This window comes from Corvus cornix, chromosome 3 (genome assembly GCF_000738735.6).
Source record: "Corvus cornix cornix isolate S_Up_H32 chromosome 3, ASM73873v5, whole genome shotgun sequence".
In the NCBI taxonomy this organism is placed as follows: domain Eukaryota; kingdom Metazoa; phylum Chordata; class Aves; order Passeriformes; family Corvidae; genus Corvus; species Corvus cornix.
In genome coordinates this window covers 89,006,943-89,019,762 of record NC_047056.1, presented here as the reverse complement: position 1 = coordinate 89,019,762, position 12,820 = coordinate 89,006,943, and the positions used below count along the sequence as shown (strand labels likewise).

Here is a 12,820-nt window from a genome sequence, read left to right as displayed (position 1 = left end):
ATCATTGGGGAAAAATGGGTGGTCTTATCTTTACAAATAAATCCACTATCACAAATCAGAAGCATTTTTCTGGAATATTTATCGCTTGTGTGCCCTTCTGCGGTTTCACATAGCAGCACAACTGTTCTCAACTTCAGGTTTTAGCAGCCAACATGAAACAACACAGCACTTTAAAGTCAGAGTGAATGCTTGAGGCTCTGGACTCCAAAGCAAATCTACACTTACGCATTTTATACAAAATGTACTGGCAATCAAAAATGCTTAGGACACCATAAAAATAACACCTGGCTGGCATCGTTATGGATGTAGCTGATTACACATTACATGCTAAAGAACAGAAATCCAGAGCCTCAAAACAATGTTACATCATGGATATAATTCACTAGAAATTATTCACTGCTACAGAGATCCATGCACCACCATCCCATTTTCTTCTGGCACCCAAAAAAAAAAAATTCTGCCAATTTTATAAATTTCTATTTACATCCAGCAGCAGTGCATTAATTCTCATTTTCTTAAGTAGTTACACTCTTACCTTGGTCAAGTGTTTTAACAGTCATCATATGTTAGACTCTAGAACAAATCTCTCGAAAGCTTGACAGATGGTGTTTTGAAGGATAATGCCAGGTACCTGGTGTGAATCTGACATTAGCATTCTCTCAGACAACTCACCTTCATCTTTTAAAAAATTCAGTGAAATAATACATAGTCCTCTTTATGCTAAGAAGGAATGAGAAAACTATTCATTTTTTCAATCACACAGTTGCTCAAAATGCAACTTCTGCATGAACTTGATGCCTAAAAAAATTTTTATTTTCCTTTTTTTTTACTTTTCTTTGCATACTTCTGGTTTTGTCCTTCCTGCAATGCTCTCCTTTCCCAGGCACGCACGCACACTCTCAGTGGATACTTCCCCCCCCTGGGAAAAGATCGAATTGCAAGGTGCAAAAAATATATTCCTCTAAGAAATAAGGACTTTGTTTATCGTATGATTATTAGAAAAACAACTATAAAAAGCAGCATGGCTGCCTCTTTAGCAGCAAGGCAGCTATGACAAAAGGGTAATTCATGGGTCTGTATTCCTACCTAAATTCAGTATGAATTTCAGAGCTATCAAACAGAAGCACTCCAACAAAACCTGGACTCAGTATCTTCGCTCACAATCAATAGAACATACATTAGGGAAAGACAATATAAAAACTGCTGACAGAGGAAAAACACTTATGGCTTAGCATGGTAAGTTTGAATTAGTTATGATTTTCCTTAAAGTCATAAACAGAACTTGAGAAATTATTTGCCACCTCTGAATCTGAGTTCATTTGAATATGTGACTCTCAAGGGCCTGACCATATATTTCTTTGCTTTAGTCTCATTTAAGAGCTTGATAGGTTGTCTTGATTTATGCATCATTCTTTACTACTTCTTCTCAACATTAGGTTCCAACTTTAACATGTTTTTTTAAAAAGACTATTATAAATCTAAGAAGAAAAACCTGTGTAAGAGGAACTTAATGGATTACACTTCGGCAAAAGTTGAAATTCCGTGCCACGAGGCCTTCACTCAACCACTAGATTGAGCAGTTATTAAAAGAGAGACTAAATTATAAACTTTTTAAAAAAACCTCTAGCTGAGGTCCAACTAAACCTGCAGTCCAACTAAAGCACGGAAAGCAGGTCCAATTACACTGAGTAACAAAATGTATAACCAGTGTATTCTGATCCCCGCACAAAACCAAGAGGAAATCATCATGCCCTGGATGAAATTGTCATGAAACTGGTAAGCCACATCCAATCAATGTCTGACATCGCGCAGTCGACTAACACAGCGTCGCATTAACAGCATAATAGTAATACCATATAAACCTTATTACTTCAGCGTGGAAAACAGGATATAACGAGCGTAATGAGACGCCAGCATCGGTCTTTGTGTAAGTGAGCCCGGGAACCAGGGGAGCGCTTCCCGCAGAGGCGAACGAGCCGCGGCAGAGCCGGCGCACGACGAGCGAGCGCGGGCGGCGGGGAGCAGGGCGCTCGCTGCTGCTGCCGCCGGGAGCTGCTGCCGGACGGGTCCCCCGGCGCGGGCTCCGGGCGCCCGAGCCCCCGAACGGCCGCCGCCCCCGCCCCCGCGCGGCCAGGTCCCGCCTCGGGCCGCTCCGCCGCCCGCCCGCCTGCCCGGAGACCCGAGGTCGCCCCGTGTCGCCCCGCCGGGGCCGCCGAGCGCCGACCCCGAAAAGCGCCCCGGCCGGGGGAGCGCGGAGCGGAGCCTCACCATCTTCCAGGAGGCGCATCGCGTGAACAAAGCAGGGATCCAGGCTGTCCTTCTCGGCCATCAGCTCGGGCAGGTACTTGTCCTGCTCCATCGCCGCGGGCACGCCGGGCGGGCTGCGCGGGATCTCGGCTCGCCGCTCCGCGCCCTCGGCCGCCCGCTCGCCGGTGGCCGCGCCGGGGCCGCCCCGCAGGTGCCGCCGCCCCTCCCGCGGCGGGCGCTGCCCCGGCCCCGCCTCCGCCTTCCCCTCGCGCCGCGCGGGGGCGGCCACGTGCGCGGGTCGCCGCGCGCGGCTGCTCGCGCGCCTTCACCCCACGCGCCGCTTCCTCCCGCCACTGAGCGACCCTCGGCCACCGCCGGCCTTAAGTAGGGAGGCGGAGCCAGCCGGGCCGCGCCCCCGCCGCTCCCATTGGCGGATACGCCCCGCCGGGCGGGAGACTCGCCGCGCCATTGGCTGTCGCCGGGCGGGAGGGCCGCGGGAGGCGGGGCCGGGCCGGGCCGGGCCGCGGGGCGTGCGTGCAGGTGTGTGCGCGCGCGCCCCTGTCTGTCTGTCTGTCTGTCTGTCTGTGTGCGTCTGTGTCGTGGTTTACCGCTGACATTCCCTAATTTATTGCTCCCACTAAAAAACCGCTGCCACTCGCTCCCCCCACCCTTTTTCCCCTTCTCCGTGGCAGGCTACAGAGGAGAATTGGAGGAATCGAAGGTAAAGATCACGAGTTGGGATAAGAACAATTTACTGGAAACAGCAATGAGATAAGAAAACGAACAATAACAGCAACGATATTAGTAACAAAAGTGTACGAGAGAGGCAAATGATTCTCATGCAAAACGCTCAGAATCGGGGTTACCCCACCGCTCCCACCCCGCACTTACCGGACCAGAAGGAATCCCTTCTCACAGGATGAAACTCCCTTCCCCACAACCCCAGTCCTGGCAATGACCTGAGAGGATAGCAGAGCAACCTCTGGGCCCTGGCCATGCCTTCTCTGGCTACTGCAAAAATTAACTCTGTCCAGGCAGGAACCAGGACAGCCTGTGTGTCTATCTGTGTGTTCATGTCAAAGCGTGTGTATGTGTGTGCCTGTCTGTGTGCAGCCGTGTGTCTGTCTGCCCGTTTCTGTGGGAGCGCGTGTGTCCGTGTGTGTGTGAAACTGTGTGTGACTGGGCTGCGCGGGAGAGGCTGCGCTGCGGTGCCTTGTGTATGTCTGGGGGGAGTCTGTGCCCCTGTGCCCGTTGTCCACGCGTGTCTCAGCGCGCCCGTGCCGCCGGTGTCGCTGCGTGGCTTATCTCCTGGCAGCCAGCGTGTTGCGGCCGCGGCCCGGCACGTGTGGCCGTGGCCATGTCCCTACGCGCGGCCCTGGCCGTGGCCGTGGCCATGTCCCGACGCGCGGGCGCGGCTCTGTGCCCGCCATGCCTCCGCGCCGCCCGCTCGCTGCCCCGCCCGCCTGCCCGCCCCGCCTCGCCCCGCGCCGCCCGCCGGGCGCTGTCCGCGGTGCTGAACCCGGGAGGCGGCGGCTCTGAAGCCGCGAGGCGGCGGCTCTGAAGCCGCGAGGCGGAGGTGCTGCCCGGTTCTCCCGGCGCTGCTCTCTTCCCTCCCCCCCCGGCGCCCTGCGCAGCCCGCGATACCTCCCCCGAGCTCCGCCGCGCCCCCCGGGCTCCTCGGCCCTCCGAGGTCCGGGGAGACGCCCCGCTAAAGCGGTGCTGCGCCGGCAGCGTGGTCGTGCCGGAGCTGCCAGACAGCTTCTCCCCTGAGGATGTGATCAGAGCATCAGCGACCGGGCACCGCTGCTCACAGACCGCGCCGAAAATGTCTGGTCGTGCCTGCTGCGCGCAGCTGGAGAGGGCGCAGCAGGGGCCCGGAGGTCCTGTGGGGAAGGGGCGATCTCTGTCGAGGAATGCCGTCCTGCTGCTCCAGGAGCTGCTCTCTGCAGCTCCCACGGCCCCGCCTGACAGAATTACAGCTTTTATGCAATTAAAGTGTCTACAGCTGGGGTAAATAAAATTGATTTTAATTAGAATTTAAGTATACATTTACTTTAGGTTGTATTTATTCAGGATTTCCCCCCAACAGACCATACAGTAATGTGTTTTGATTTTGAAAGTAAACAAAAGATGCCTAACTCAACTCGTTAAAACTCCATTTGTGGGACCTCAAGAGCAAGCAGTCTATGGCACCATACAGCATTTTGTGCTCAACCCCTATGGCACATTCTATCTTAGTATGTACCACTAATACTACTAACTTAATATTTATTCTAATGAAATAGACAGTTGTAGCAATAATACATTTGTAAATGGCCTAATAGTGTTCATGTCAAGATTTTTTTGGTGTGGTGCTTAGATTTTGTTTGTTTGTTTGTGGTTTTGTTTTGGTTGGGGGGAGTTGGCAGAGGAAGAAGGAATGAAGAAAGAAAAATCGAGGCAAAAACTTCTTAATGGCATCCACAAGGTTTTGAATGTGTTGTACAGACATAAAATAAAATTACAGACATTACTTAAAAATTTGGTCTGCGATGTTTTCAAAATCCTAAGGTGCATGCAGGCAACATTTATGCAATTTCCACTCAGCATGCAGATAATTGAGGTATTGCAAGTGTTTACAAAAACATGTAGACAATGTCGGTGACCGATGCCTTATTATTCTATAGTATTTCCAGAAGTGAGTGGTATAATACCTGAGAACCAATCTCCCTGCTGAGACAGAATAGGAGCAGGAAAATGGTTGATTTCAGCAAACTTACAAAACACTGAAGAAGCAGAGAAGACTGAAAGCAGAACTGAAAGGTTTAATAATCAGATTTTACTACAAATTTTGTGTGGGGATAAAAGGAAGACATAAGTCCTTCTTTAAAAAACAAATGAAACAAAAGCACAGAACTAAGATAGTTTATTAATAATTTACCCTGATTCAATTTACCGCATGAATAGTTCTCCTTTCCTGTTTAACAGCATAGCAAGAAATGGCAGTGTTTGCAACACAGCTCAGAACTGGCTTGCTCAAGAGATCACCTATGTCATCAGATTGCACTTCTGCACCTCTGTTTTTCCAAATAATTCAGGCTGGTGCTCCTCTAGTTCAGAAATAGAGAAGACTGGTGATAAGTGTGTTCTCTTAAAGCAACTTCAAGATGAATGTAAGCCATCCCCTCAGAAGTAATCCTGGTCTGGTAGCTTTCAAAACACAACATGTATATGGAAAATGAATTTTGGGGGTTTTCCATCTGAGGTGTTATAAGAATAGTGTTACTTTAGTCTGTTTAATTGTACTTAACCTACTTAGATCACAGGAAGCTTCTATTTAAACACCTTTAATTTTATTAAACAGTAGGAATACTAAATTTATTAAACTGTTTTCTGGTCAAAGGAGTAGACAGCAGGTTTCATTGCACATCTTTTCACAGCAAACTAGACAGAAACAAGTTCCCTGTAAGTTCATTTTTCAAAACTTACAAAATTAAATTGACTTTCAGTGATACTTAGGTTGCAAAGCCACTGAGATACCTTTCTGAATTTTACCTTATACCTCATTAATAAAAAAAAGAGGCATTAAAATCTGTCAGACAGGAAATATAGACCTCTAATGACATCAAACATGACTTCATTGCTAGTTGGAGATAAATTTTTTTCACAGCTACTAAAAACCAAAGACACATTTTACAACACTTTAGTTTGAAGTATCAAGCCAAATTGAAGTTTATCTGTACTATATTTTATTGCTAAGTCTGATATTGAAGTGGATCACAGCATACCAGATTGCAGTTTATTCAAAGAGAGAACAGGTAACAATCATTATGTATTTTTGCCAGTGCTGTCCAAATGCATTGTATTATCATGTAGAACTGAAGTCAAAAGGCAGTGGAAGCAAACAATTGAAGGAAAACCTCCAAACTTTGCAAATGCTTCTTCAAAAATTATTAAATCTTTTGACAATATGCAGCAGAATGAATGGTCAGTGTGAGCACAATTACAATGAATTACCCTTCTGACACATACAATAAGGTTGATACAATAATTTAAATGAGTAGGTAACTATATGTGTGTGAGTATACGTAGGACCTCATACATCAAAAAATCAGAATAATCAGGAGTTTTCAATTTGCTTTCAAATTTCTTTACCAGTTCATTTGCTTTAGGTATTGGTAAGGGTTATCTGGTTCCTGAACTAACTGCAGATGAGCATTAAAAAAATAAATAGGGACTTTCTTCTACAATCTAAGTAACCATCTCCTTCTCTGAAAGTAGAATTATAATTGACAATATAAGGAATAAAGAAGCAGCAGTACATATGCAAAAAAAGAGGGAATGGCCCCACCTCCTTTACTACAGTTTGTTTAATTCCTTCCTGGAATACAGTCTGTACCCAGGCTCCATCTGATCTCTGCATGCTGGCCTGTGGATACCAGTTCTTGTACCTTGTGGCTTCATGGTTTGATTATGGGGCACCTGAACATGCACAGGCTGTCAGCACAAAGCTTGTTTCCACATAACAACACTCAGATGGTTGTACTGGGCTTTGGCCAGTGGTGGGTCCGGATGGAAGTGGCTACACCCTCTCCTCGTAGAGGTCAGCCCTGAAGACTCCTGCACTGCCAACATCTTGACATGTAATCCAGAAGGGAAGTGTGCATCAGCAAGTGCACAAGTCACTGTAGATCATCTTCAGACTACTCCAGGCACAGCAAAAGACTCAGCCGTATATGGTCCAACACGCAGATGGTTGATCTCTGTGGTAAGTCTCTGATTTCAGCAGAGTTTTGGTGTCTCCACTCATACAACTGAATAAACACTGATTTTCTTAAATAGGAACATTTCTTACAGATTAGTCATTAATCCGTACAAATCAAATAATTCAGCTGCAGTTTAAAAATATATCAGTACTTACTTATTTCCTTTCAAGATATTAAATAGTTTCCTAAACTCAGTGTGCCTATGACCCCAGGAGAGTTCAGTGTGAGTTCCAGGTGTAAAACAAATTCTGCCTTATGCTATAACTGGGTTTATGACACCCACGTTACAAGTTCTTAGTTCATCAAAACACATAAAATAAAAATATGTATGTTATAGCTCTAGTTCATATTAGCATTCTTGCAATGTTGTAAAGAAGTAACAGAAAATGTAACTCAGGGTAAATACCATGGAAGATAACATAACTTCACTGAAAGATCTCCATTATTAATTTGGGATAATTTTAAACAGAATAATAAAATACAAAATAGCAACTGAACACAGAAAAAAATGCTTAGATAGAAACAAACAGCAAAGAATTGAATGCAATCTAGAATGTCTATCTTCTTTCTTCCTTGTGATGATAACAAAACTGACAGAGAAATCTTGACTCTATAACATAACTATAATTTTCTCCTCTCCACATGGAGGTAAACACCAGACCTTATATTTTGCTTGCTTATGTTTGAAGTTCTACTTATACTGTTGTTTCTGACCTTTATATTATATCTTATCCATTGAGGGTAACTCAAAACTTCCACAAAAATCTTCTCCATGATCATAGCACAGTCTCCATTCACCTGTCCTCTCTAATCTCACTGCAATCAATAAGCCTGAATTTCTCTTTCAACATCACCCCCAAGATTTAGAGCTGTTCCTTTTCATATAAAACCTCTGTTTACATGGCTTTCTGCTTTCCTTTGCACATGATGCAAAATCATTCCTTTTAAACCTTTCTTTTACTTTTTCCCTTTCTGCTTATTGTTTCCACTGTCCTTTCCCAGTATGCAAGTCTCCCTTTAATACAAATTTCTCCCTTGAAGGATAACAACAAGAAGCAGAAGAACTAAGGGGCAAACTGAGGTACAAAGAAGGTGATATGTAGTTTAGAATAATTGAGTTACAGTTTCCAGACTCCTAGGACTCTTCTTTGAGCTAATCCTTCAGTTCATAGTTATGCGCCAACTATTCAGCACAGCAAATTAGAGAAATTGGTAGTCTCACGGAGCTTTAGGCATGCAAAAATCACGTCTGAGTCTAGTCCAGTCACCACAGACACTCTTTACAGTCAGGAGGTTGAAACAGGCTCTCACAGCATTTATTCATCTGACCTGCAAGTACCTATCTTTGGTTAAGATGAGTCATCCTATGCAAAATCTGATTTCTCTCCACTGGATATAAAGTCAGTAACTAGATTAGATGTAAGCATCTATCTTGTAGATAACAACATTACTACAAATGAATTTCAACAGATTTCAGTAGTGTATGACAATAGAGTCCTGAGGACTTTCTCATTATATAACAGATGAAGGAGCAAAAAAATAAGTCTTCCAAAAAGTGCACGTGTTTGCATGACAGTATGTATTCTACTTCAGGCATATAGAGGCAGAAAGAGAGAGCATGCTCAAAACAAAATGACAGAATTTATTTGAGAAAAAAAGATGAGAGATGCATACATATCATTTATTTAAGATGTAAGTAAATGTCCAAATGCACAAAGAAAATACTGTATCCAAATGAGAATAAAATTGTTTAGAGGATGCAAAAGATATAAGATAGAAATAAGGAGATTATGTTACACATAGGAAAATGTATAATGAATACAACAAGCTACTTTTACCATTTCATTTAGCAAGTGAAATTTCATCAGAATTAGAAAGCAAAGAAAAGGAAACTTGTAGGTATGGATACAAGAAATCTGGTAATACAATATAGTTCTGCTTTCCTGCGGGTTTGTTTTGCTTTGTTTTGGGGATTTGGTGGGGTTTGGTTGGTTGGTTGGTTGATTTGGGGGTTGGTGATTTTTTTGCGGGGTTTGTTGGGGGGGGTTTTCAGTGCATTCATAGATTTTTATCCAGTTTTGGTTTAAGTTCTGTTCAGAGAATATTTATCTGTAATTGATTAATTACCAGCTTGATTAGTTAACTTTGCTTACTTAAGAAGGATACAATGGAGACAACTGTCTGATCTCAATTATTTTATTGATCAGGTACACAAAGCCCAAATCCAGGCGATGAGATAAAATTATTTGTTATTAATCCATTGGTCTGTTGCAATTTTGCAAAACCTGAAATGAGGCAAATTTGGCAAATGATTTAATATAAGCCTATTTATACATTTACAATGTAGAAGTCTAGAGAATTTAGCCAGTTCCCACTTACTCATCAGAAGTGTAGAAGTATAAATGGAAAATTCCAGACAAATCACTCACAGATGGTATTCATCTGGCAATCTTAAAATGAGATATATAAAACTACAGGACATTCAACTCATCAACAAACTGAACAGAGAAGAAAATTCTCCACTAACCAAGTTTCAAGATACTTGATGATATTAAAAGGTCAGAAAGAGCTCAACTAACTCTCCAAACCATAGTCAAGCATTATGGCAATTTTGTTCAAAAGGAAATGTGACATGGGGAAAAGTGTGACACTATACAGCATCTTTATCAATTCATATACTCTTAAGCATAACGTTATAGATTTGTATATTAAAAGCCCATTTCAAGTGTATAATACTAGCAAACTTACTGTTTAAAAAAAATGCTACATGCTAAATACAGGATTAGAAGTTATTACCCTCCAGGACCTTTGAAGAGAGAAACTTTGGAATATTAAAAGAACCTAAATATCTCCACTTTCTTTATCCAGAACTATTTTAGGCAGAACATTTCAGTAGGAACCTTAAGAATCCTCTATGTATCTAATTCAGGATTAAATGCAGGTGTCATCACCAGTATGGATATAAACAAACAAACAAAAAACCATGAAAAATATTTTCTTTCAACAATGTATATTCTAGTTCATCAGATGAAGTAAAGTAATATTCATCCCACTCATAAGGATTTGTCTGTTTTTAAAGAAGTCATAGAATCAATAGTTCACATATGTTTCAGTCTTACTGGATCACAACACAAACATTTTCTTGAAATATCGCTGAATAATAAAAAAGCAGATGTTTATAAGAAAAAAATAATTTGAAAATCACATTAGAATTTTATTAGCTGTAAATCATGGCACAATGTTATAAATTATTTCACAATTTATTTGATCAAAACTGAGCATATCTGAATGTAATATTTTAATGCGTAACAGGAGACAGATTTCCAGTTCCGACGAATAAAGAACGGTAACAGCTTTTTTAGTCATTTTTTCTCAAAGTTCTCCATGAAAAGGCTTTCAAATTAACAGGTTTTCATTTAGATAAGAGCACTTTGACTCCTAAATATTCATAGTCCACAATGAGCATTTGCATCCATAAAATTTAGAATAACCAATATGAACCCAAATTTTAAAACCTTCAGATCATGAGGAATTTCAAAACTTTCAAAACTTACCCTTTCTCCTTGCTTCTTAATGTTAGCAAAGGCATTTAACGCTTCCAAATGTTTCTTTTTTGGAGAATTTGCCAGAATTTGGTTGAACTCCTCATAGGTCTCTTAGAGATGTGCATAATAAATGCAGAAGATAAGGAAAATCAAAACTTAGGAAATTTAAAAAGCAGACAAACACATAGCAAGTTTGTGGTTTTGGCAGTGCCTGACTAGCTCCAGTAAGAGTAAACAAAGTAATAAGAACAAAAATGTTAAAAGCTCAGCAAATGTTGTCAAATCTGCTCAAAGTGATGGAGTTTATTTGCTGTTTGTGCCAGAGCAAATGGGTTTGCTTTATTTCAGGAGCTGGGCTGTATTAATCTCAACTATTGCAAAGCTCAGTTCACCCATGGAGCAAATGGATGATGATTCATTCTTTTCCTAAATAGAGTATTAAGTGCAGTCTCATCTTGCAATTATTTCATTTTCCAAATAATTCATTCCAAAGCTCTAGGATCTAACTCCATGATTATATAATTTCTTTCAGAGCAGATGAAATTTCAGGATAGATCATACCACTGTTACCTATGTTTAAGCACTGTCCCAGTTCAGTCAGTATCCTACTAATTTTATTCAATGACTGAACAACAATATAGCCTTCTGATCTTCATTTTACAGGATTTTGTTCTATTATTTTAAACCTTGACATCTCAAGGGTGAGTCAAACTTACAGATTTACCAAAAAACCCCCAAAAAGTATTAATTACTATGCATTTCTATAAATTTCATGCACTGTACACAGATAGGAAATTAGAAATTGTTAAATTAAAAACTTGTGAGAAACTTCACACAATAATACTTTCCAAACTACCTAAATGTCAGCTGCCTAAGAGTTCCTCAAATATAATTACACTTTATTTTTAAATACATAGCCTGACGAATTTGAAGAGATTTGTTAAAAAATAATTTTTAAATGAATTACGCCAAACTTTTCTCTGCTCCTGTATTTTCAATTCTCTTTTTCATATTCAGATACCTTGTTTTAAACATAACTTGCTCATGACAACACAACAAAACAAACATTTTAAATGCAGAATGGACATATATTGAAGACCTTCAGAATCATTTCACCAGACTGCCCACACCATGGAAGTCCTGTGCAAGCACAGAGTAACTGCAATATTTACAATATTAATTGAGTCCTTTAATGATGTTTCCAAAAGTTCTCTTCTGAAGCCCACTTAAAAAAAAAAAAAAAAGATATTGTCATCAATGCAAGTTTTTAAAATTTTCAGTGATGTTTTTCTCTCTTTTTTTTTTTTTCTGGCATCCTTACGTGAATGACCATTGGTTTTAATATGAGTATTGTCATTGACAATGGACTTTGACTCAGGCACAAGGCCACTGCAGCAGATGTACTCCAATCTGCTGGAACTGCTGTCATGCACCAGCACTGCATTCCACTGACTCTGGATGAATTTTGTGCTGGTCTTAAAAATTAAGGAGGATGAGTATTTCTCTGCCATAAAAAATGAAAGAGATTGGGTTTTCTTCTTCAGGCAGACTTATTTAGGCACTTATTTTTCGGAACTTAAATATTTTTCAAAAAAACATATGTTGAGGCATCAGACTATGTCAGATTGATGATTTCATTAATTTATATTCCCAGTAATTCAGAACAATTGCCATTTCATTCATCTTTTTTCCTTTTCCATTATATAAATTTCAATTTATATATCAGATGAACTGGTCATGCTGTTAGTCATCTTGACTAGTGACTTTTTAAAATAATTCCACATGTCTTTGTACTTGGTTTGTGTGATCAGATTTTGGTAGCAGCAGGTCTACAGGGGTGAATTCTCTGAGAAGCTGCCAGAAGCCTCTCCCATATCAATAGAGCCAATGCCAGCCATCTCCAAGACAGACCCACTGCTGGCCAAGGCTGAGCCCATCAGTGACAGTGGTAGCACCTCTGGGATAGCATAGTTAAGAAGGGGAAAAAACCCCACGTTATTTGTGCAGACGTAATTGCGGCCAGGGAAGAGCGGGGTGAGAAAATGTGAGAGGAGCAGCTCTGCAGACACCAAGGTCAGAGAAGGAGGGGCAGGAGGTGCTCCAGGCGCTGGAACTGAGATTCCCCTGCTGCCCATGCTGCAGATCATGGAGGAACAAAGACCCACCCACAATCCATGGAGGAACTCCCACTGGCTGTGGGTCACAGCCCGAAAGCTGTGACCTTGTGGGAAGCCCATCCTGGAAGAGGCTCCTGGTGGGACCTGTGGACCTGTGGAGAGAGGA

The 12,820-nt window shown here is 41.9% G+C and overlaps 1 protein-coding gene across 16 annotated transcripts in view; it reads right to left on the bottom strand.

Annotated features, from left to right (window-relative positions):
* KHDRBS2 (KH RNA binding domain containing, signal transduction associated 2) overlaps nt 1-2,437 on the bottom strand; it is a 346,343-nt gene extending 343,906 nt beyond the window's left edge. For 15 of the 16 annotated variants that reach the window (XR_005604150.1, XR_005604159.1, XR_005604148.1 and 12 more), the window contains exon 1: nt 2,269-2,437. Coding sequence is in view for 1 of the 16 variants with exons in the window: in XM_039568849.1 (XP_039424783.1) it covers nt 2,269-2,359 (91 nt within the window). In the remaining 15 variants the exon portion in view is untranslated. The remainder of the gene's footprint in view (nt 1-2,268) is intronic. The other variant, XR_005604160.1, reaches the window with a different exon arrangement.
* Nucleotides 2,438-12,820: the final 10,383 nt, after the last annotated feature.